Raw genomic sequence first — 26,605 nt, 5'->3', positions numbered from 1 at the left:
AATTTAGATAATTTTGGAGTCAGTTATCTTAATTTTGTTTATCTAGATTTAATTTATTGGGCGTTATTTTGAATCCATTTAATGAGAATTATTTGATTTAAGTGGGAATTAAAATTAATTAAATATTTCTTGGATGAATATATAATTAATTAGAGGTTTTGACACGTGGTGTTTGTTGAGTTTTTATTAAATGGTAGGTTAAGAGGATTAAGTAAAGTTGTGGATTTTAGTGTTGTTGAAGTTGAATTTAATTAAATAATTATGGACGTTATTTAATTAAACCGTAGGGTGGAAAGTTTGTTGGAGATTTTATAATTATATGTATACGTGGAAATATATATATAATTATTTTGTTAAAGGAAAAGATAATTATATTTGTTGAAATATAATTATTTAAGGAAAAGATAGTTGTATTTTGGAGAAAGGATATTTATTAAAGGAGAAAAAGTAAAATAATTATATTTTGGGAAAATATAATTATTTGTAAAAGGATAATTAATTACTTTGGAGAAGATAAATAATAATTAATTATTGTGGAAGATAATTAATTATTTTGGAGAAAGATAAATAATAATTAATTATTGTAGAAGATAATTAATTATTTTGGAGAAAGATAAATAATAATTAATTATTGTGGGAAATAATTAATTATTCTGTAGAAAGATAAATCTTGATTATGGACTGGAGTTGCTATGGTTGGGGTTAAGATAATTCATGTTGAAAGTTATATACATATAATTATTATGTTAAAGGAAAAGATATTTATATTTGTTAAAATATAACTATTTAAGGAAAAGGTAATTGTATTTTGGAGAAAAGATATTTGGTAAGGGAGAAAAAGTAAAATAATTATATTTTGGGAAAATATAATTATTTGTAAAAGGATAATTATTTTGGAGAAAGATAAATAATAATTAATTATTGTGGAAGATAATTAATAATTATTTTGGAGAAAGATAAATAATAATTAATTATTGTGGAAGATAATTAATAATTATTTTTGGAGAAAGATAAATAATAATTAATTATTGTGGAAGATAATTAATTATTTTTGGAGAAGATAAATAATAATTAATTATTGTGGAAGATAATTAATTATTTTGGAAGAAAGGTAAATAATAATTAATTATTGTGGATGATAATTAATTATTCTGTAGAAAGATAAATATTGTTTATGGAGTGAAGTTGTTATGGTTGAGTTAAGATAATTCATGTTGGAAGTTATAAGTGATTTATTGGAAAAGATTTGATTGATTAAATTAATTGAGGACTTAAGTTAATTTGAGATTTTGGAGGGAAAAGTTAGTTTTGGTGGAATTGTAATTAATTGAGTATATATATATGGATATATATATTTAATTAATAATTTGGAAAAGTGTAGTTAATTATATTATGGAATATAATTATATTTATTTGGAAAAGAAAATAATTCATGAAGAGAGAGATGATTGATTTTGATTGGACGAAAAAGATATATATTTATAAAAGAGAATAATGGTTTAAATAAATATATATTTATTGTAGATTTTGGTGAGAGAAAAATAATAATAATAAAGAAGTATTATTATTATTATTAATGGTTATAAATGCCTAAGATTAAGGCATTTATTTAGGAAAGATAATGCGAATAAAGATATATGTATATTTTTTTGGTATTATATATATATATATCCTAAAAGGAAAAGGAAAAGGAAATAATAATAATTATTATTATTATTGTTATTATTTGGGTCTATAAATAGCATTGGAATGCTTAAGATGGAATTAAAGGAAAAAGAAAAAGGTTCTTTATCTTCTTCTCTAAGATAACCCTTTGCTGTCGCCGCCTCAGTTGAAGTTAAGATTGGTCTCTTTGGAAGCTTGAGGATTTAAAGTGATGAATTTTTCATCAAGGATAAGAGGATTTTCCAACCTCCATCTGAGTAACCTTGGTAAGCCAATAAAATTAAATTAATATTTTATTAATTTAATTTTGGATCTATTTGGGTTTTCTGTAAAAGGTTCAATTGGCTAAACTTTTTAAGATCTAAATCTTGGATTTTTCCCAATCAAGGTTGAATTGGTTTCAACCCCAATTTTTAGAAAGTTAATTAATTTGGGAGAATTTTTGGATGTTAGCCAATTGCTAATTTCATTAATTAAGATACTAAGTGTTCCTTTTATGATTAGGATCAAGTTAATTGGAGAATTTTACTGTCAACTAGGGAGTACCTTTGTTTGGCTAAAATCTCCAGGTAAGAGATTCTCCTACTAGACCTTCGAACTGAATTCAAGAGACCGCATGTAATTATGATTATGCATTGATGGTAGCTAAAATGCATAATTTGATGATAATGATTATACTGAGATTACGATGATAGTTGATGTTGATGATGATGACTGAGATTATTATGTTGATGATTGATGATGATGACTGATGTTATGTTAATGACCGGTAGTATGTTGTTGATGACTGTTGATGATTGTTAATGCATGATATATTAATCACATGATTAAGGACGTTAAGATTAATACTCATGCCATGTTATGATGTTATGTTATGCTACATGCTATGGATAGGGTGTTCTGTTAACTTTGTCTATTAGAGTCGTACCTGCATGGGTGTCCTTCGGGATCACCACCTATTTAGGACTGTGTGGTCCGACGGGACGCCAGTCTAGCATGGATATAGATATGATTCGAGTGATTCGACGGGGTCCTCGCATCCCGATTGTCTTAGTGTTACCCCCGGGTTCACTATAGACCAGCATGTCCTAGGTGCTCCCTCGGGACACCGAAGACCAGATTTTCGTTCCTACGGGAGCGCATGTTGCACGTGTTCGGGAACGTGCCAGAGATTGGGTACCATTTTCAGGACTCTAATGGGAAGTTAACAGACACCTAGCGGGACTAGTAGTAGGTCCCTTACTGAGTATATGTTTATACTCACTCTTTCTATGTTTAACATTTCAGGCGAAGGTAAAGGTAGAGGAAAGCTGGCGAGCGACAGAGAAGGATCCGTGACATGCCATATGGGGACCCAGTTTTGCTTCCGCGTTTATGTTTCAGTGTTTTAATATTCCGTTTTTAATGAAAATTTATTCTTCCCTCGTTTCAAAAAGTGTCTCTTGTCATCGTTTCTTTTTAGTAACGACCTCAGCTTAGTATAAAGAGTTGGGTCGTTACAATAGACCTACAACTTATTTTCTTTAAATAATTTTAAGAGAAAATGGGAATTATTAATTAAGGCTTGTAATTATGAATTGATTGTGGCCTAAGCTCCCCAAAGGACAAATATATTCACTTCAAACAAACAATTACCAACATAATTTTAAACAATCTTAATTAAATTATATTAAATATGCATAACTCTCGAGAAAGGTTTCAATATTATGTTTCTAACTTTAAAAAACAAAACATTTACAAAATATTACAGTCTATTTGTATCATGATTGACATAGTCTATTGCAATCCATCATAGATAGATTGTGATAGTTTACTATCTTTATTAAATATTTTTGTTTATTTTGATATATTCAAAAATAGTCCAAAGAAAAAAATATATAGATATTTTTACGATTGTTACTAAAAAAAGTTAAATTATTTCATTAATAATGCCCATCACTTTTATAAAATAATAAATAGAAAATTGTCAAAAATAGAACCTTTGACAAACTATTTATCCTCTATAGAAAAATCGAGTGTCGATAAATTTTATATTTAGTAGTTTTGTTCTATGGAATTATGGAAGGTAAATAGTTTGTCAACTTTTTTACTTTTGAAAAAACTAATATTTCATCTCGTTATAATAATATTTTTTTAAATAAATGCCAAAACCTAAAGATAGTAATGAAATTATTTTATATGATTTTTTGCCCAAAAAAGGTATTTTAAAATAAATTTTTAAATCATTAGGAATGAATTAACCTTAAAAAGAATAAAAAATAAAAATAAAAAAATACTAATTATGTAATTTAAATTAATTACCCTCTTAAAATAATAAAGTTAAATAAACAAATAAAACTTTTTACAAAAACAATTTCATAGAGTAGGCTTTTTGAGATTTTCCCCCTTATTGAGTATTCAATTTTTAGTACAATGATAGCTTTAGAACATGTTCCCCTACTATGAGACATTATTCAATAAATCATAATGTATATATAACATTCATTTTAGTATATGATCATATTATTAATTTACAATCATTATAATAATATGTGTACATTGTCTATCTATGTGGATATGATTTTATTTTACAAATAAAATCATTCTATTCTTCACATTTGGAAATACAAAAAACCCAACTCCATATTTTATTTAAATAATATAATACTTTCTTGAAAGAAATTCCATAATTATTAATATTTAATCCAACAATGATTAAGCATTAATTAATCTTTGTAGAAACATGTTATCATCTTTCTATATTTAGCATAGAGTATTACTAAACATTGGTTTGAATCTCATTTTATTTCTTATTGTTTTATTTTAGCTTCTAATTAAAAACATTATTTTTAAATATAACAAAATATCATACTTATATTATAAAAATGGTTAAAATAATTTCGGTCTCCTTTAATTACATATTTTTTTTATGAACCAATTTTAGTCTCTATATTACTTTCAACGAATCTTAAAATTAATCTCGTTTTTAAAAAAATTGTTCTATAACATTTTCATTGTAAATTCTAAAAATATATTCATATATTATACTTACTCATGAAAATTATTGTCATAATTTAATCAATTTTTATTTAAAAAAATAAAAAAAAACTAAAATTAATATTTAAATGACAAATTTGACAAAATATTTATAAAATATAGCCAAATTTCAAATTATATGATGATAGACGTTGATAGACACTGATATGCTTATATTAGTCATATTGATAGATAGTAATAAAAGTCTTATCATTAATAAAATCCAAAATTTTGCTATACGGGTAAAATTTTAGTTTATTTTAATATATTTGAAAATATCCCTCTAAAATTTACTCAAAATACTAAAATTAAAATTAAATGAAAATAGTAAAATTGAACAAATTTCTTTTAATCTAAAAAATCCATACATAGACAAAACAAGAAAATATCACTAATATAAATAACCTAAAGTTTTAAACCTTATAATATACTATAAGCACATAATGTGATAAAGAATAAAAATAGATGAAGCGTAATTATGTGTAATCGATAAGGGCATTTTGGTAAGGCGAAGTTTATATAAATCCCCAAACCGAGTTTCACTCTCACTCACTCACCGTTCTCTCCATTTTCAGACCTCAAAGCTTTACAACGAGACCTCAACAATGGCGATGGCTTTCAAAATGGTAAAAACTAAACTAATTTCCTTAACTTTATCTCTTACAATCAATCTCCTCATTTTTACTTCTTTCTGATTCCATTTCTTTAACGCCGAATCTCAGGCAACCACAGGAATGTGGGTAAGCGACGAGTGTAAGAATTCATTCATGGAGATGAAATGGAAGAAAGTGCATAGGTATATCGTGTTTAAGATCGATGAAGGATCGAGATTAGTCACCGTCGATAAAGTAGGCGGTCCTGCCGAAAGCTACGATGATCTCACCGCTTCATTACCAAACGATGACTGTCGATACGCGGTCTTCGATTTCGATTTCGTTACTGTTGATAATTGCCGTAAGAGCAAGATCTTCTTCATCGCTTGGTATATTCATCGATTCTGTTCTGTTTTTCCTCGATCGCGCATTTGAATCTGGCTTTTCTGTTAAAATCTCTGATTAATTAGATGAGTTTTTTCGTCGGTTCTGATTGTAATCAGGATGATGGAATTAATCCCTAACTAATTGTTTGAATCGAATAGTGTGAATTGAAGGGATCTGTGTTGAATGGAATGAATGATTTGGTACAGGTCACCGACGGAATCGAGAATAAGAGCGAAAATTTTGTATGCAACTTCAAAGGATGGATTGAGGAGAGTACTTGAAGGAATTCATTATGAAGTTCAAGCAACTGATCCAACGGAGATGGGGATCGATGTGATCAAGGACAGAGCAAAATGAACAAATAATTAGAAGAAAAAAAGAAATACTAATCTCTTTAGGTATCTTTTACTTCGAATTTTTAATAATGAAATGACTATCTGCTTTTTTTTTTTTTTTTCTTTTTTGTTCTTGGTTTGTTCATCATTTTTTTTTTTTTTGTTTGGGGGACTAATGTAAGTAAAAGAAAAAGGAGGAAAAGGGAAATTAAAGCCACTTTTCTTTTTATGTATTATTATTGGGTTTAATTTGGAAAAGAAAAGGAGAAAAGGAGAGCTGCTGATAATTTATGAGTATGATATGTTAGTGTGTAATTTAAATCTTATAGTTGTAATTCAAATGTTATATTATTGTTGTTGTTTTTAATTATCTTTTTGCCTTTTTCATTTTCTTCCCCCACTTCATATTTGATTTTTGACACTTCACCATTTCTTCATTCATACACTTTATGCAATTATTTATCATTATTTTCCAATCCTTGTACATAAATTCTAAAGATACACTTTATGTTAAATTATACATATATTTGTTCTAAAGATATAGATTAGGGTCAAAATCTCTCAACCTTTTTTTTTTTTTTTTTTTTTTTTTTTTTTGGTTGAATAATCGTATTTAAGAGGCTTGGATTTGTAATCATGGTTTTAATTTGTTGAACTTTACGTCTAAGCTTAGAATTTATATCTAATAATTTAAGGTTTGATAATTTGTTCTTTTGATTTTGAAATTTTATTTTCTATTTGATGATCATTTTGTTTTCCACAAAATTACTACAAATATCTATAAAATTCTATATGTGTTTAAATTTCATAATCTATTGTTGATAAACACTAATAAAAAAATAAATAATGCATTTTACACTTTTAAAAAAATGAGTTAGAAAAGTGATTTTATGATCAATGTTTTTATTTTATACAGTTTTGATCAAATATTGAGTCTATTGGGAATTTAGGATTGGAAACAAGAATGAATTTGTAGGAATTTATAATAATATTTATGAAAGTGAGAATAATATTATTATACATAAAGTCTATATATATATGTATAGTCTATAAGATCAATAATACAATTACAATACATCATCCAACATGCACATGAGATTTTAATGTAAATAATTGATTTATATCACATTATTTTACATTATGGACATGTTTGTTTGTAATGGGAGTTTGGAATATGATGACGCATGAAATTATATGATTTATTTGGAAGCCATTTTTGGATAATAATACTAATAATAAAGTTACTTTATGTTATATATATATATATATATATATATATATATATATATATATATATATATATATATATATATATATATATATATATATATATATATATATATATATATATTGTGAGCATATATATGTATGAAGTATTATTGCATGGTGGGTAATCATGGACAATGACTTAGGAACATAAATGTGTGTTGAGGTTTTGGATGAAGATGAGTAGTGATGGTTCATTTTCTTTTTCAGCTGCAAGGAAGTAGAGATAAAGACAATTAATTAACATCATATGACATATAACCATCCTCCATTTCGTTTCTTGTTACGGTTAATTTTAGAACTATAGACTTTTGTAACGTGTTATAAGGCTATCAGTATCTATTCAGATTTATCAATGATAGATATTGATAGTCATTATCTATAAATGCATTGGTTGACACTGATATATATAAGTGAAACTTTGCTATATTTTATCAATATTTTAGTTTATTATACTTATACATTTAAAAAAGCTCCATAAAACAACTTAAAACTATCATATCTATTGACCTCAATATAAATATATGAATCTAATAATAAAATTTATAACTTAGTTTGGAAGTAAAACCAATTTCATTGTTAATTTAAATAAGTTTTTTAACTTCTTTTATTTATAGAAATATCTGTTAATATCAAGTTGGCACACATATACATATCATCATACTAAAATATTATCGGTAGATAATCTGACCTCGAGGCTAATTGTACAAGTACTATTGAATATATGATAGTTGAGTTAGAAAATAAAATATTAATAATATTTTTAAAAAAACATAAAACTATGTCTTTTTTTTTTTCCTTCAAGTAATAGCAATTTTGATCGTGAGATAATGTAAGGATGGAAATAACGAAAAAGGTAATTATAATGAAATAGCAATTTTAGGAATAATATAGTAAAATCTATTAGTGATAGATTCTTGTATTTTATCAATGATAGACTAATAGTTGTAACGATAGATTTTGCTATATTTGCAATATTTTTAAAATGGATAATAATCAAATAGTTATATTTTCAATTAAATTTACCATATTGTAAAACGAGCCCCGTTTTTATTTAATTATTATGGGCCCATGAGGAGGCCCAAAAAGGATCGGCATGATTTTATACTTTGCTTTTATAGGCCCATTTGGATTTTTGATTGGACATAAGAGATGTTATGGGCCTCAAATGTCCTCCTTCCTACTTAGGGAAGGAAAATGAGCATTACTTCAAGTTAGATATTCAATTTCCAGGCTCCTAAAAATTAAAAAGAAAAGAAAAAAAAAAAAAAAAAACTCTTAAAATGAAACATATATTAATTTATTTCTATTGTTCAACAATTAAGACTGTACTCTCCAACTTTGAGATTATTATGTCTATGTGTAGATTTGGACTTAAAAGAAGGTTATACCTAAATTCTCTTATGTTAAGGTTCGAATGAGATAAAAGTTAATAATCAAGACCAAAATACTTAACTCAAGGTTTAAATAGACTTTCAGACCTCTTTAATTTCACCCTCAAGCTTAACTAAATATGAGGTCGTGGGTGACCATACACACACCCACAATCTAGTATCAAAGATTAAAGAATGATGTGATGTTTGAGGGCCCAAATCTTGAGAGGATAAGGAAAACTCCATATGTCAAGTGGCCTATATGTATGCCTGCTCATGACTTTATAAAGATATGGTTGATTTCCATATCTCTAAACTTTTTGCTACAACAAAAACTTTCTTATTAACTTACACTTAACAAGGTTAAACACATGCAAAAATAGTATAATTTTCTTTGTATATATTTCATATCAAAATGTATGGAAGCTAAAACTATGTATTATTGCGGGTTCCACATTAAAAAAAAAAAAATTCAAAAAATCATGTATTTTTATAGTTTGAAGAGAGTTAGAGAATAGATAATTCATATAGTGTTTTTAGAGTGCCCCAATTGCATTGATCCATTTTGATTATATAGAAAACAGTTTTATAACAATTACTTAGTTAATTAGATTTTGGTATAATTAATTAATATTTAATTTTTACTAATTTACCTTAAACTATTATTAAACGACAAATCCAAGAACTTTAAAGTTGTGTTTAAACACTTTGGGCATGCATGTCTTGTCCATAATGGCTAACCACTGGGGGAACTTCATATGTACCTTTAAGACTTCCATGGTTAGTTTCTATATATTGGTCTTTATGGTTGTTGTCGATCCTTCGGTCCAAGTTAGAAATAAATAGTACTATAAAAAAATTTAAAGGAAAAATTTTTCGAGATTTATTTGTCCAAAAGACTCATTTTAAAGGCTCAAAATGACAAATGAACTAAATTTCTTTTAAAGAATGTCAAATGCCTCTTTAATGATGTCACATCATCGCATAAAATTACAACATCATCATCAATCTTCATTTACTGTTTTTTATCTTCCTCTTAATCGTTGTAGTTTATTTTATCAACTCCCACGATCTTCTTCTTCTTCTTCTTCTCCACTTGGCATGCACACGTTTTCCCTCATCTCTCACGCAACTTCTTCTTCTCTAACATCGAGTGACACCAATTGATTGGAGGGAGCCACACCAATAAAAAATGGCAAGATTGAACAACACCAAGGAGACGAGCAAAACAAAACTACTTTTTCGCATATATGCATGTGTATTTTGATAATTTCACTCGAATTTAGTGTCTCTAAAAGTTTATTCAACATCTTTTCCAAAGAAAAATAAAAGGAGTCACCCTATATTTTTCTGTAATTGTTGGATCATCCACCCGTGGAACTCATGTTCCAATAATAATTACTATTAGACAAGTGTGTAAAATGAAACAGTATTATTCACAACCATTTTGTCGGCATTCTATTAAAAAAGAAAAAACATCAAAATATTTCACTTTTTTTCTTTTCTTTTCTTTTTCCCTCAATAAATAAGCTTTGTCTTTATTTATTTAAGTAATTTAGTACTGCAATCGTTTTCTCTTAATTTTCAGGTTCTCTCTCTCTCTCTTAAATATTTACATTGGAAAGTAATTAATGTTGAAGAATAACAAACTTAGCGACAAACACGGAGGAAACATTTGACCATCTTTTCTCTTCTCCTTCTCCTTCTCCCCTTTTCTTTTCTTTTCTTTTTTAATATTTTTATTTTAACTTAGTACTGTGGGAACCACTGAACTAATGAGATCTTCACCGTTGATTTAGTAGAAATCATGGAGTTTGCATTTGAAATGGAGGGTTGGGATGATAATGAAAAAAACAAAAACAAAAACAAAAAAAAAAAAAAAGAAAAAAGAAAAAAGAAAAAAGAAAAAATGTGAGTTAAGTACTACAGTTATTATGTTCCCTCTCTTTATGGCTAAAGCAAAAAAGAAACAAAGCGCACGCCTTCTTATGCCACCACCCACGTGCTTCTCAATCTTTTAAAATTTTCAATAATTCTCCCACCCACATACATCGCTTAGGCTCCCATACACCATTTTATTGCATCCTCCTTCTCCAACAAAACCACACCATCAATTCTGTCCTTCTTCCACATGGTTTCATCCTCAACCACATTTGCATCCCACTATATCTCTTCTTCGACCCCTTCACCATTTTTACCAGACACACATCCTTCTAAGTAAACCCATTCCTTACCAATACAACACATTTCTACAAGTACGTGTTAGTTGTCATACCACTCTCCCTACATAAGAATACAATACAATAACACCCTATGTTATTGATCTAGCTAGGTGGGTTGTAATTTGTTGCACCTTCAAAGTTTTCTAAACGATGGTCTACTTAGAAGTTGAAAGCCTCGAGAATCTTTTTCTTTTGATATTATTCTCTCCTCTTCACTATTGCCAGGGAGGTATTGCATTTGATAAAAACAACCTATGGTTAGCCTTTAAAGATTTTCATAGATTAAAGTTTAAATTATAAAATATAGGTATATGGATAGATACTTACGAATAAAGTTAATTTGAATACGTTAGTACTTTTTTTTCGATTTTTAAATCCATAAAGCAATTTGTGATATACAAATTAAATTTAGATATTCACAGCTCATTCTTTTGCTTTGTCAACTTATGGACCACACAAACTTATAAATTCTTAAAGCAAAATAATGGACATTTGAAACCTATAAAGTATATGATTGATTATATAGTGATGCTAAATGTATATAATATGATCTATATTTATATTTTGAGATTGAAAAAAAGAAGTGTGTCTAATCTTTGCCTAATATTTTCAAAGTATAATTTCATAAGAATATGATAAATTAAAAAAGAAAGAAAAAAAAAAACAAATGACACATAATTAAGTTTTGATGTGATATATTGAAAGGAATAAATTAAAAGGAAATAATCCAGTTTAGAGGAATAAATAATTGAATTTAAGAAGTGGAGAAGAGAAGTAATTAATTGAAGTAAGCTTTGTGTTTTGTTTGAAGCTAAATTTGCATGATGACTCTAACACCATCACACATTAATTCCAATCTACCTGCCCACATTATCATACCTAAATTATGTACATTATTCTATACCTCATCCAACATCCATGTCTCTCTACTTAATTTCACAATTGGTTTGTAAATATTATAATTCATAATTTCAATTTTAACCTCAAATTTTCACGATTTTTATTTACGGTGGTAAAGCCATTAATTAATTTAAGAGAATATTAATTCATCTTTTTTCATCCTTCTTAAAACTAAAATTAAAAATTCAACTCGTTATTATTTTAGTTAATTAATAGAGATTAAAACCAAATACTAAAGACGAGTTTTTTTTTTTCTAAATTATCATTAAAAGTGTAAATCTTAAATAAAATAAATTAAAAATTTTAAAATATATGAATGAAATTGAAAACAAAAATGTTTGAAGTTTTAAAATTTAGGAACCAAATAGAAATTATAAATTTTTTTTTAGTAAAAATAGAAGGAAGATTTGCCTACTGATTTAACTTTTCTATCATGATCAATTTTCAACAAAAAAACCCAAATAAATTTACGCAAACATCTAATCATCCATTACAAATCATATCTTATACAAAAACATCCAAACAAAATTTTACATTACATTATTAATTACATCAAAGTGGAAATTATTGCAATTTTTCACTCATTTCTTATCTTACCTTAAAAGTGGAGGAAGAATAGCCCACATTCAAATACTATTTACCCTGCCTATGTGACATAATTTAATTAATAATTCACCACATAAATTCATGATTAGATTAAACAATCATTTTTATTCGTTTTCAAGTAATAATTTAGTGTATCATCTTTAAGTTTAATCCTTATAAAATTTGCAACAATTTAATATTTAATATAGAAATTAATCTTAAAATTTAATAAGATTTTTTACATTGATCATAAAATAATAAAAGTTGACATATAATTTTGATGTTTTTTTTTTTTAATTTTAGAGACTAATTCGCTACAAATTTGAAAATACATGAAGTAAATGATAACATAGTATTGAAATATAATATTTTGTGTTTAAAACATAGGTTATAATAATACGTATTCGAGTGATTATTATAGTTCTAGACACTAATAATCCACGTGGTTAAAAGGAAATATTATTTTTCAAAAGATAAGAGAAAGGTCACTGTTGTTGTTATTATTCGATTCCATGTAACGAGGTTTTTTATTAATTTTTAAATTGTGATTAATGTGAACCCCACGATCCAACGGCTGTGATTATTCATCATGATTATCATAAATTCTACAATTCTACTTTTTTTTTTCTTTTCCTCTTTTTCTTTTTTTTTTTCTTTTTAAATAAATTTATAAACTAAGCCAACCAGTTTTAGAAATTTATGAAAGCAACCCCTCGAATTGTACGTACCATTACTTTTAAATTTTCCTTTAACTTTTCCCATTTCATTATTTTTTTTTTTCTAATAATAATATGATTATTTGTCACACATTTGAACTTAGATAAATCAATTTTCATATCATATAATAATTATAATATTTGACTCAACGGTGTCGTTTTAACCAAATCTTATTTGTACTTTCTTCCCGGTCCCCCGTTAAAGTTTGCTGACTCACCATATCTCCTTTGACGATAGTTTTGAACCATCACTTTTTTTTCTCTCTTTCTTTTTCCTATTTTTAATAAATTTACATTTTAGCCCTTTTGTTTGCTATTGAATTATTTGTCGAAAACTATTTACAAATACGCTAAAATAGACTCGTATACATGTTTATCACGATCATATTTTGCTATATTTGATAACAATTTTTTTTGTAATGAAAAATTATATGGTATTATATATATTCTAAATAATTATTTAAAACTAAAATATAATTTCGAAATTTACTATCAAGTATTTATCCGTAAACATGAAATATAATTATGTTTTTTTTTGTTAAGTACTAATTCTAAAATTTTAAAATATATTTTTTCATTCTTCATCATCGTAAGGATAGGTTTAAAAAGTCAAAAGTAGTTTTTTAAAAAGTAATTACATGATATTTTAAATTAGAAAAATGAGGAATATGTTTTAAAAAAATTTAAATTTAAAATAACAATTAAACAATTAAAGACTAAGGATAGATTTGTAGAGACTGATTTGATTTTTTAAAATGAAGCATATTAGACAAAATTTTAGTTTAATTTATTTGTTCTATAGATTGTTATCTACATTTTTAGAGCGTTTCAAAATCAAAAGCTAAATTGGTAATGAAAATATAATTTTAAAAAAATTGTTATTATTCTAGAAATTAGTTAAAAAATACTTGAGACCCATAAATTAAAAAAGAAAAAACGGTTAAAAAGTAAATTAATAGGCACAAATTTCAAAAGTATTTATGAAAAAAAAAGTGATCAAATAATAACTAAAAAAGTTTTTCACTTATTTCTAGGAAAAAAAAAAAGAGGAAAAGAATAAAACAAATTCCTATTTATTGGTTATTCTTAATTACATGTTTAGATTTAAATAAATTAAAATTAAAGAGAATTAAACAGTCTTCTTGATTATATTTTACTCCGATTCTCCTTTGTCGGTACATTCACTCACTCCCCATTTCCACTCTCCACTCTCTAATGGCCGCTTTTCTCTCCACTTCCCTTTCCCCTTTCTTCTTCTCCTTCCTCCTTCTTCTCTCTACAGTTTCATCCCTTTCGCCATTGAAGACCTTCATCGTCCGCATCGACCGTTTCTCCAAGCCCTCTGTTTTCCCCACTCATTACCACTGGTACACTTCCGAGTTCACCCAATCCCCTCAAATCCTCCATGTTTACGACACCGTTTTCCATGGATTCTCCGCAACTTTAACTCAAGAACAAGTCGATTCCATTGGAAAACACCCTTCTGTTCTTGCTGTTTTTGAGGACCGTCGTCGTCAACTTCACACCACTCGTTCCCCTCAGTTTCTCGGCCTCCGAAACCAGCGTGGTCTCTGGTCTGATTCCGATTACGGCTCAGATGTTATTATTGGAGTTTTCGATACTGGGATTTCCCCTGAACGACGAAGCTTCTCTGATGTGAATCTGGGTCCGATTCCTCGCCGGTGGAAAGGGGTTTGTGAGACTGGAACTAAGTTCACGGCCAAAAACTGTAACAGGAAGATTGTGGGTGCGAGGTTTTTCTCTAAAGGTCATGAAGCAGGGGCCAACGCTGCTGGTCCGATTATTGGGATAAATGATACGATTGAGTATAGATCTCCAAGAGATGCTGATGGACATGGGACTCATACGGCGTCCACGGCGGCTGGACGGCATTCGTTTCAGGCGAGTTTGGAGGGTTATGCTTCGGGGATTGCAAAGGGTGTGGCTCCTAAAGCGCGTTTAGCGGTTTATAAAGTTTGTTGGAAAAACTCTGGTTGTTTTGATTCTGATATTCTTGCGGCGTTTGATGCTGCGGTTAACGATGGTGTTGATGTTATTTCGATCTCAATTGGAGGCGGGGATGGCGTTTCCTCGCCGTATTATCTTGACCCAATTGCAATTGGAGCGTACGGCGCCGCTTCTAAGGGTGTTTTCGTTTCGTCTTCGGCTGGAAACGATGGACCTAATGGAATGTCAGTGACAAACTTGGCGCCGTGGGTTACGACGGTTGGGGCAGGTACGATTGACCGGAATTTCCCGTCGGTGGTGACTCTTGGAAACGGACGGAAGATTTACGGGGTTTCTCTCTACGCCGGAGCGCCGTTAAACGGTACAATGTATCCGTTGGTTTACCCTGGGAAATCAGGGGTTCTCTCTGTTTCGCTCTGTATGGAGAACTCGCTCGATCCTAAGGTTGTGAGCGGAAAAATCGTGATCTGCGACAGGGGAAGTAGTCCCAGAGTGGCCAAGGGTTTAGTCGTGAAGAAGGCCGGTGGCGTCGGAATGATTCTAGCGAACGGAATCTCAAACGGCGAAGGACTCGTCGGTGATGCCCATCTTCTACCTGCCTGCGCCGTCGGCTCCGACGAAGGCGATGCCATGAAAGCCTACGCATCATCCTCTACAAATCCCACCGCCACCATCGCTTTCCAGGGGACCATAATCGGAATCAAACCTGCGCCGGTAGTGGCTTCGTTTTCAGCAAGAGGGCCAAATGGATTAACCCCAGAAATCCTAAAACCGGACATAATCGCACCAGGGGTTAACATTCTCGCCGCCTGGACTGACGCCGTCGGTCCAACCGGTTTGGACTTCGATACACGAAAAACCGAGTTCAACATCTTGTCCGGTACATCAATGGCTTGCCCCCATGTGAGTGGAGCTGCCGCTCTGTTAAAATCAGCTCACCCAGATTGGAGTCCAGCAGCGTTAAGATCCGCCATGATGACCACCGCAAGTATCATCGACAACCGCCGCCAACCAATGACGGAAGAATCCACCGGAAAACCTTCAACTCCTTACGATTTCGGTGCCGGACATGTAAATTTAGGACTCGCAATGGACCCAGGTCTAATCTATGACATTACAAACACCGATTATATAAACTTCTTATGCTCAATCGGGTACGGCCCGAAAATGATTCAAGTTATAACAAGAACACCGGTGAGATGTCCAACGAAAAAACCATTACCGGAAAATCTGAATTACCCATCAATAGTAGCAGTATTTTCAAGTCTATCAAAAGGGTGGTCGACAAAGTCGTTTATACGAACGGTGACTAACGTGGGGCCATCAAATTCAGTGTACAGAGTTAAAATCGAAGCTCCAAAAGGAGTGACAGTGAAGGTAAAACCATCAAAACTGGTGTTTTCAACGACGGTGAAGAAACAGAGCTTCGTTGTGGCAATTTCAGCCGACAATCAGAATCTTGCACTGGGGGATGTGGGGGCTGTTTTTGGTTGGCTTTCTTGGTCCGATGGAAAGCATGTGGTCCGTAGTCCACTGGTAGTGACTCAATTAGAGCCATTGTAAAAGTGAAGCTTTGGAATTCGATCATCTTTCTCATGATCAAAACAAGAACAACAACAACAAACAAAAGAAACCAGACTGCTATTTTCTTCCCCTTTTACAGCTTTTTTTTTTCTTCTTTGAAACTTGTAATCTCTAGTGTTCTATGTTGTTGTGTAATGGAATGTAATTTTTAGGGGTTTGAGATATCTTTTTTTCTTAATATAATCTCTTCAAAAGTTATGTTTTTTTATTCTGACCTGGGGATGATTTGAAGGCAGTAATTATGGGTTTGCATTCGATTGATTGATTGATTTTTAATTTAAGAATGGGGGAGCCACCAGAGAAGAAAACCGGGGTTTGTTTTGTTTTGGCAATCCCAAAAAGACATTTGTATGATAATGGTATGGTTAGGTTTTAGCATATGGTTGAAATTTGCAATTGGGAACTTATGAAGAGGACCCTTTATTTAATGCTCCAATATCCTTCTCCCATTCAACCTTTTTTGGGATTCGGATATTTCTGTTTTCAGGTGAGTTTTTCAAATTGCTATTGTTTGAAGCACTTAATTAATTAGTATAATGGGTCAATAATTAGAATATTTTAGTTTAAATCATACTACCACTTGGCCCTAGAATGTATGTTTTTAGTGCGAAGTATTTTAGTCTATGTTATAATAGTTTGTACTAGTGAAAAACGTAGGGTATGTTCTATGTTTGTTATTATATTCTTAAGGTATTATTGTTTTGTTATAATATTATGTGTTTGATTTATAAACTATTTAATTTAAAAAAGATAATGAGAACATCGTAGTAAGAAATAAAAAAAGATCAACTGTCCAAATGTCTTGTAGTAGTCCATGCTTTAGGTAACTATGTTAGTCTCGGTTATAATAATATGTATTTAGGGTGGAATAAAGAGAGAATGTGTTTATAAGAAAGTAAAATATTGAATGAGTATTTGATCGATTTGTACACACTTCGAGATTTTTGAGGGTCGAAAAGATTTAAAAGATAGTAAATTTTAGATAGATAATCCTACCAAATTGAACAATTTTGCAGGAGTTCCATTTATTACTTTATGGTTATAGTTTACTATTTAGCTTTTATTTCTTGGATTCAATGCTTATGAATTTGGGTGTTAACTTTGTCAATATCTTTGACTTTGACAAAGAGCTTACTTGTAATAAACACTTGTAGTTGAAGCTTATGGAAAGCCAATGTCTTTTTGTGTTATTATATGGGTTTTTCTATGTTGGGAATCAATCTCATTTTTTTATAGAATTATGCTCAAAATTTTAGGTATGGTTGTAGAAATCAAAATCATTAGAAGAAATTGGAGTGAATATTTGGGAATATAATGACCAATTCATTAATTATTAAAGGAAGGTTAGTGGATGAAAAATGTAGATTACCATTTGAGCAAAATGATAATTAATCTACCACATAGGTAACTAATTAGCTAGAAATTGGTAGCACTATTACTTTTCCTTTAATTTGATTTGGTTCACCAATTTTATACAAATTTCAAATTGAATTTTAAGAACACATGAGAATGCATTTGCACCCATTAATGGTGGGTTTGGTATGTATCACATCCACTTCAAAATTATTATTACTATTACTATTAGTATATAAATAGTTCAATCCAAATAACTCTTTAGAACTCTTTTGAACTTCTCATTTGTAGGTAGAGAGTTTTAGAATAATAATAATAAATAAGTTCGTTAAAGAAAATCAATGACCCCAAAACCCAATCAATCCAATTTAATCGATATAGTTTGAGTCGAGTTATTAACTTATTTAGGTTGGGTTGGATTTAAGAAATAAAAATTAAGTGGAATTGGTTCATGAATCAACCAAAACAAACCAAACCAATCCCGAACTTTTCATTAATTTTAGTTAAAAATATGTTTTTTCTACGAAAATTGTTGCAATAACAAAAAAAAAAATTACAAAATATAGCAAAATTTTCAAATGAGTTTTAGAAGTTTTGCTATATTTTGTAAATAGTTCTGATATTTTGATATTTTTCTACTTTTGAAAATGTTCCTTTTTTTCTATCTTAGTTTTATGAATTTTCTTTGGATAATTTACCCCGACAATTCTTAAAACTAGTTTTCTAGACTTTGAAAAGAAGCTTTTTTCTAATGTAAATCGAGATTGAGTTGTTAATATTAATTTAATACATGAAATTAATCAAATAAAATTTTTACATGCTAACACAATGCTTAATTTTAGGACAACAATTTAAAAAGGAATCACTCAACTAACCCGAACAAACCTAATCCAAGTGGATCCGTAGTTGGGTCGGGTAGGAATGTATAACTTAATCAATTGAGTTGGATCTAAAAGGTGCTAAAAAACAATCCAATTCCAAACCCCCTAATAATTATAAAAATAACAAAAGAAAAAAAAAATTATCCAAATTCAAAACGGTGAGTATAGTTTTCTTGGTTAAAAATTAAGTTAGCTAGTTAAGATTTGTTTTCTTAATGTAGCATTAGTGATGAGATTGAATCATGAATTGATGTCTCTTCTTTAGTAGTATGTTTTGTTTCCATAATTAATACTATTGATTGATTAAATATCCTATACTTCCCAACAACCCATTCCTTCCATTAATCACTACTCTCTATTCTTTATATATCTTAATGATTCAATACATTATTGTAAAATTAATTAAATAAACAATGGAAGTCTAGTAATTAACCCACCAATGAAGTGGAAATCTTTTTATACCAAACTTTCTTTAATGGGAAATAATACAAGAAGGTGTATAAGGAAAATGTGGAATTTGACCTAACCTAAGAATGTTGTGATGATAAATCTTCATCTTCATCTTCATGGATTCAAGCGATTCTGAAAAACCATACAAAAATCCATTACAAACTTCATAAGTCATTCTGAATCTTTTCACCATCTCAAAATGTGCAGATGCTGTAAGCAAGCTATCTGATCCAGCGTTATGTTTCATTCCGAATCGTTTTTTATTCAATATTTTTCCTAATCTTTCAAGTCCAAGTCTTCCATCTTCTAGTCCTTCACAGAATCTAGCCATATGCTTCAAATCTCTTACAATTCCAACTTCGTTAACAACCAACGTTGCAAATTCTTCCATTGATTTTGGCAACACTGTGATTAACCCCATTGCTTTGATGAGATACCCTATGTCATACAAGCCATGGAAAGTGACCCATCGAAAGATGTCACGTTTTTGAATGATAGGTAAGAATTTTTTAGTGAATGAAGCAATGGGTATTCCATATTTCTTCAGTTTTTTAAAATCCAAACCATTCTTTTCTAAAAATGGAATGGCAGAAGGAGAATGAGCATCAACTTGGAAGTCGAAATCAGAAAAATTAAACTCCCATGAACCGCCAATTTGACCAAAATCATTTGAAGCAGTGATACCAAGTTGAATGAGTTTCATTTGGTTTACGTTGAAACGAAAATTTTTGTAAATCTCTTCATCAATGGAATCCCGTGGAGATTGTATGATAAAGCCAGGGAATTCAGTATCGATGGTAAGAATTGTGTGAAATCGAAGACATTCATCAAATTTTGTTATTTCTGAATTGAAGTTGGAAGCCCAAACTTGCCGAATGAAAGGCTTTTTTGATCTTCTTGATCGAGTTTGATTTCTTCCACCCATTTGCTGATGTTGTTGGTAAATTGAAATAGCTGGGATTGTTTGAATTTAAATGTTGGTGTTTAGAAAGGTATGAGAGTTGTACGTATGAAGTGTTAATTTATAGAAAGTAATTAGAAGATCCTAATAACTATAGGATTCATTGTGTTATTAGAAAATCATAATAACAATAGGAATCCTTGTGTTGTAAGGAATACGGCCACTTCGAATTTCCTTCAAACAAACGAAAAACAAAATATTTAATCATACTATTTAATTAAAGATAAAAAGAATACGTAAAATATTAAAATAAAGATAATGATAAATAATTAATTTTTACATTTTTATAATTATATGTTTCTAAGAGATATCATCTAAAAAATAATGTCAATATAATTTCAAGTCCATTAATTTAAATAAAATATAATTGTGAACAACAAAAATCAATTCCACTTTATTTGCTTACTCCTATAATAACTTTGTCGTTATTCTTTCATTTTAAAATTTTTAATATTTTTAATCTAAAATTGTTTCAAATGACAAAATTGGTAGAAGTTTCAAAAGTTTTAAATATGGGTGTAAATGAGTTGACTTTAGTTGGGTTAGGAAGATTTTTTTGAAGCACTCTGATTTTTTGAATGGTTCAAATTGTCAACCCAAATGATCCAAATACGAACTTTTACCTAACCCAATCCATCCCTGAAATTTTGGTTGAGTCGTCAAATTATCTACTTATTTTATTTTTTTGTTTAAATATATTTTTTTTATTAACTTAAAATACTTACCTTTATCATCTACAACGCATATTTAATGACTAAAATTTCATAAAACTCAAATGTTAAATATCAAAATCCAATGTAACTTCAAGTAAACTTCATAACAATACGTATAAATTCTAAAATTTATAAGTTATAATATACGTATTTTAATAATATTATAAATTTGGGTTGGATTGGATTGGATCAAACTAAATTTTAAAAAATGTAACTCGAACCGAACCCAACCTTAAAAAACTATGAAAAATTCAACCCAATCTAACTTATAATGAAAACTAACTCAACCCAACCCTTACAAATTTGGGATGAATATATAGTTTTATTCGTATAATCGGGTTATTTGAACACACCTAGTTTCAAAAATACTTTTCGACTTTTAAGATGAGTTCAAAAATAGGAGTTTTTATTTCAAAAGTATCTTTTAACTTGATAAAAGTCCAAAAATACCCCTACTGTAAGTATTTGAATATAAATCGATTTCTTTAACGTATTGAGCATTTAGTAAGAAAAATGGGCTACCGTGATAGCTTACTAAACCCAAAGTGAAAGGGAAGAAAGATTACAGAGATTTTCAGATTTTTGGGAATTAGATGATATTTTGTAAGTGTCAAAATTTTATATTTTTTTTAGTTTCTTCGAAAATAGAAAAAATTAAGGAACTATTTATATTTCATAAAACAGAACCACTCTAACAAAAAATTAATTATATATGATTTTTCTAGGTGAAAGGGTGTACTTCACCTAACCCCAAAATCACTTTCTCTTCCTCCACGTGAACACCAAACCATGAAACCCTTCAACTTCGACAGCTTATCGCTGACCAATACCATCTATGTCGTCTGTTGCTACTCATCTATCGTCGATATCGTCCGTCTGCCACGCTCAAGATGCTAAATGTTGAGGTAAGGTTGCACCATCTCTCTCGGTCATCCCACCTCTCTTCTTCCCGAGTCATGATCGCTCCGTAACTAGTAACTAACGCTCACATCGTCATCGCTGGATTAGGATTCGTCCTTGTCGTCGTTTGGTTGCCAGAAGAGTCAACCAACATGTTTAGGAGAATGTTTTCCACGTTTTTCTCTCTTTCGGCAAAGGTATTGTAAAGACCGACTCCTTTTTATCTTGGTTTTGATTTACTATTGGTTTCCCAACACCAACTGTTCGAGGAATTTTCTAAATGATCTGCATTGCTAAATGTTGTCTTGGTTTCTTTGGTTAAGTATACGTGGTTTTTGAAATGAATATATTGTATGAAAATTAAGTTTGATATGGTGTTGAATTCCATGGTTGGTACTTGGGGCCGGGTAGGCATACAAGTGCGTAGGAACTGTGTCTTCGGTTTTTTGGTCTTGGTTTCTATACCTCTACATTATGAGTTAAGAAACTCTTGTGTGGTAGACCTCCTTTCCTTATTATCAAACTTTATTTTTTTTTCTTCCAAGTTCTTGTACTAAAAAGTGTTGCTTTTGCATTTTCGAACTAACATAGTCAATGGAAGTAAGGGTAGAGAATTGACTCGAGAAGTAAGTTTTAAAGAGTTCTAGGGGCGGTTAGCTGCTTCTTGTTTGTTTTGAGAGGAAAACATCACTTGGACACTTTTTAAAAACTTTACATGGTTTTCTTAATCAAATTGTCACTTAGTTTAGAATATTCTAAGTGAGATTTTGTGACATCTAGTTTTTTTTTTTTAAATAGAAGTATCACTTATTCTATTCTACAATCCTCGTCTGACAACATCAAGAAATTTAACCCTCCCCGGAGGGGAAGTTTATGTGCAATATGTTGTGAGTTATGTAGCAATCGTGTGTGAAGCAAATGATTTACAGAAAGAAAAGTTAGAATTTTATCTTTTTAACATATTTCTCTCATTGTGCCTCTTTTAGTAGTAGTCATATCTCCACAGAAGACTATAGTCAATGCAATGGCTACCAATGAGGAGAGTGCTATGGTGGCTTAAGGTTTTATTTTACTATGCTGATTAAACTTAGGAAGTGTCCTTGCATATAAAAAAGTTGATTCCCAGTTTTTGTACGAGTAATTAAATTTGTTTGCCTATAGTTAGATTCTATAAAGCATCCATAAAACATGGATGCAACTTGCAATTTCTCATCATGTGGTTTGTCCATCCCTCATGTCCCTTATGGACAATTTTGCTTCAGTAATTAAATTTGTTTGCCTATAGGTAGATTCTATAATATGAATGCAGCACACAATTTCTCGTGATGTGGCTTGTCCATCCCTCTTGTCACTTATATGGACAATTTTGGGTCAGTAGACAATTTTGTTCCAGTTCAAACATGAAATTGAATTGATATAGTTCAATAGGTTTTTGCCATGATGGTATAAGGTGTTTTTTCATAAGAGAAAGAAAGCTTTGAAGAGATTTTTCTTCAATAATAAACAGAAAGCAGCAGACTTTGAAGGAAAAGAATGTAAATATGTTGTATTAATTTTTGGAATTTCATATTTCAAATATCTTATTACATTTGTGATTTTTGTATGGTTGATGCTTTCTTGGACTTTACACACTTTCTGCAATTGTATAATTAGACTTCTAATTTGACTAACAAGTAAACTTGGTCAAATTAAAATTACTTTTCGTGGTTTTTAGTTGCATTGCCAAATTGTCTAAGTGATTGTGTTTGATAAATCATGTTGGGAAGGGTTGATTAATTATTGTTTATGCCTTTATGGTGTTTTTTTTACTTGTCCAAAACATAAACTTAAATTTCTTATATATATAGTTAAGTTGTTTGTGTTTCCAAATGTTTTTTGCTTGAATGTTGAAGTGAGGCCTTAGTTTGTTTCAAGATTGAAACTGTCTTGCATCTAAGAACCCTTATAGAACTTTTTAGTTGTTAGATTGTTACTTTAGTCATTTTTAGTTTGTAATTTGGAAAGTGAAAGTGTGACTTAGACATTTCTTGGAAACTCTTTTACATGGAATTACATAGTTTAATTTAGTTGGTAGATGGAAACTTTATAATAGCTATTAAAGTGACTAAGGCAACAAAAAAACAAAGAGGAGATCCTTTTTATATTTTGGAAGTTTTTTCTTGGAAGCCTGAAAATTAAAATCAAATGTTTGACTATTCTAATTAAATATAAGAATGGTAATTAATTATTATAATTATATTCCCGTTTTAAGTTATATCATAAAAAAGTGTGTTAAAAAGTATGTTAAAGTAATTTTAAGTTCACTAATTTAAATAGAAATATTTAGAAAATCACCCTAGTCATTCTACGTAAATGTTTTAAAATTTCATTTATATTCTTAATCAAGATTTCGTTTTTAAGATCATTTCAACCTCAATTATAAATAAAATTGATTTTCAAAAATATATATAATATAATATCATAATTATATTATACCATATTTATTATCTATTTTATAATTTTTAAAATTAATATAATAAATAATCCAGATTTATATTTGTATTTAATATTATGATATCATATATTGGAGAAATAATTTTAATATGGTATAAAACTGAATTTGATACAGTAATATTATGTTAAATAATTTTTACAAATTAGCTTTATTCAATTTCATCCGCAAAACAATTAGAGAAATCTCATTCAACTAATTTTTTCACATTTTCGTTCTCACGTTTTATATGTGTACATAATATATTATATATTTTTCATATACCCCACAAATTTTTAAAAATATGAACTAATTAAAATATTATATATTTTTTATATACACTAAAAATTTTCCAAAGCGTGAACTACGTCATATACTATATATATTTTCATATATTTCAAAAAATTTTGTATATAATTGTAAATCCTTACTCCCTCAAAAAATTTGAAGGATATGAACAAAATAAGAAAAAATAGATGGATGGAGAAATTAGCAAAAAGAAATTTTTTTGAACAAAATCACTAAAAAGAAAATAATTATGGGATAATTTTGATTATATTATTAATTAATGTCATACCATATTTATATATGATATTTAATAAATGCAAATATTAATCATGGTCACTTTCTTTATTTCATTTTTTCATTATTGAAGTTTATTAAAACATTTATGAAAAATTTTGGCACATTATATTCAACTCGTAATAAGACACCCTATTTAGACCATAGTAGTTAAAACATAATGAAACGAGAGAAAAGAACATAATAGAGCAAGAAAAGAAAATAATATGAAATAAGTGACCTCAGATGTCTGGCCTGGCCCGACCCATATGAAGTCTAAGTTGTCAAAAGAAATTAATTATTTGAACAAGGTAGCAGGATTGGATTTTGAAATACCTTAAAAAAATACCTAAATATTTGATATGATTTTTAAATTAAAGTTGGCAACACAAAGATTATAAATAATCGATAAAGTATTAATTATTTGGATTTCTTTAATACCAAGTTGAATGAGTTTCATTTGGTTTACGTTGAAACGAAAATCTTTGTAAATCTCTTCATCAATGGAATCCCGTGGAGATTGTATGATAAAGCCAGGGAATTCGGTATCGATGGTAAGAATTGAGTGGAATCGAAGACATTCATCAAATTGTGTTATTTCTGAAATGAAGTTGGAAGTCCAAACTTATCGAATGAAAGGCTTTTTTGATCTTCTTGATCGAGGTTGATTTCTTCTACCCATTTGCTAAATGTTGTTGATAAATTCAATTTAGAAAGGTGTGAGAGATTTAGGTATGAAGTGTTAGAATTTATAGAAAGTAATAAGAAAATCCTAATAACTATATGATTTGCTGTGTTATAAGGAATACGACCGCTTTGAATTAAAAAAACGGAGAATAAAATATTTAATTATACTTTTTAATTCAACCCAAAGAATACGTAAATAAGAAAATAAAGATAAAAGATAAATAATTAATTTTTACATTTTTTTTATAATTATATGTTTCTAAGAGATATCATCTAAAAAATAATGTCAATATAATTTCAAGTCCATTAATTTAAATAAAATATAATTGTGCACAACAAAAAATCAATTCCACCTTATATGCTTACTCCTATTATAACTTTGTCATTGTTCTTTCATTTTAAAATTTTTAATATTTTTAATCTAAAATCGTTTCAAATGACAAAATTGGTAGAAGTTTCAAAAGTTTTAAATATGGGTGTAAATGAGTTGAGTTTAGTTGGATTAGGAAGATTTTTTTGAAGCACTCTGAATTTTTTAATTGTTCAAATTGTCAACCCAAATGATCCAAATACATCTTTTACCTAACCCAACCCATCCCTTGAAATTTTGGTTGAGTTGTCGAATTATCTACTTATTTTATTTTTTTTTGTTTAAATTTTTTCAAAATACTTACCTTTATCATCTACAACTCATATTTAATAACTATAATTTCATAAAACTTAAATGTTAAATATCAAAATTCAATGTACGTGTTACAAACTTCAAGTAAACTTCATAACAATATGTATAAATTCTAGAATTTATAAGTTATAATATACGTATTTTAATAATATTGTAAATTTGGGTTGGATTAGATTAAATTAAATTTTAAAAAATGTAACTTAAACCCAAACCAACATGAAAAAAACTATGAAAAATTCAACCCAATCCAACTCATAATGAAAACTAACTCAACCCAACCCTTACAAATTTGGGTTGTATAGTTTTGTGAGTATTTGAATATAAATCGATAATTCCTT

General features: G+C 29.0%; 3 protein-coding genes and 1 long non-coding RNA gene across 4 annotated transcripts; 3 read left to right on the top strand and 1 right to left on the bottom strand.

Moving 5' to 3' along the window:
* The first annotated feature begins 5,188 nt into the window (after positions 1 to 5,188).
* LOC103497322 (actin-depolymerizing factor 5-like) lies at positions 5,189 to 6,365 on the top strand. The gene is made up of 3 exons (XM_008459458.3): positions 5,189 to 5,306; positions 5,403 to 5,662; positions 5,867 to 6,365. Exons 1-3 carry the CDS (start codon positions 5,286 to 5,288, stop codon positions 6,015 to 6,017), a joined length of 432 nt encoding a protein of 143 aa, XP_008457680.1. The 5' UTR covers positions 5,189 to 5,285; the 3' UTR covers positions 6,018 to 6,365.
* Positions 6,366 to 14,176: 7,811 nt separating this feature from the next.
* On the top strand, positions 14,177 to 16,817 carry LOC103497323 (subtilisin-like protease SBT1.6). The gene has a single exon (XM_008459459.3). It carries the CDS (start codon positions 14,273 to 14,275, stop codon positions 16,586 to 16,588), a length of 2,316 nt encoding a protein of 771 aa, XP_008457681.2. The 5' UTR covers positions 14,177 to 14,272; the 3' UTR covers positions 16,589 to 16,817.
* Positions 16,818 to 19,315: 2,498 nt separating this feature from the next.
* Positions 19,316 to 20,218, bottom strand: LOC107992290 (putative CCR4-associated factor 1 homolog 8). The gene has a single exon (XM_017048170.2). The coding sequence runs from the start codon at positions 20,216 to 20,218 to the stop codon at positions 19,316 to 19,318; it is 903 nt and encodes a 300-aa protein (XP_016903659.2).
* A 1,492-nt stretch (positions 20,219 to 21,710) lies between these two features.
* On the top strand, positions 21,711 to 22,121 carry LOC127144040 (uncharacterized). Its single transcript, XR_007815645.1, has 2 exons — positions 21,711 to 21,872; positions 21,976 to 22,121. It is a non-coding gene; the product is annotated as an uncharacterized LOC127144040 (long non-coding RNA).
* The last annotated feature ends 4,484 nt before the right edge of the window (positions 22,122 to 26,605 follow it).

The sequence above is a fragment of the Cucumis melo genome, chromosome 11 (assembly GCF_025177605.1).
Source record: "Cucumis melo cultivar AY chromosome 11, USDA_Cmelo_AY_1.0, whole genome shotgun sequence".
Taxonomy (NCBI): Eukaryota; Viridiplantae; Streptophyta; class Magnoliopsida; order Cucurbitales; family Cucurbitaceae; genus Cucumis; species Cucumis melo.
This window is presented reverse-complemented; position numbering and strand designations above follow the sequence as displayed.

What these genes read in the sequence shown, in the direction of transcription:
- LOC103497323 (XM_008459459.3), top strand. Translation starts at nt 14,273, where the DNA reads ATGGCCGCTTTTCTCTCCACTTCCCTTTCCCCTTTCTTCTTCTCCTTC.
- LOC103497322 (XM_008459458.3), top strand. Translation starts at nt 5,286, where the DNA reads ATGGCGATGGCTTTCAAAATG. An exon ending in TGGCGATGGCTTTCAAAATG is followed by an intron (nt 5,307 to 5,402) that starts GTAAAAACTAAA and finishes GCCGAATCTCAG; the next exon opens with GCAACCACAGGAATGTGGGT. An exon ending in AAGATCTTCTTCATCGCTTG is followed by an intron (nt 5,663 to 5,866) that starts GTATATTCATCG and finishes GATTTGGTACAG; the next exon opens with GTCACCGACGGAATCGAGAA.
- LOC107992290 (XM_017048170.2), bottom strand. Translation starts at nt 20,218, where the DNA reads ATGGGTGGAAGAAATCAAACTCGATCAAGAAGATCAAAAAAGCCTTTC.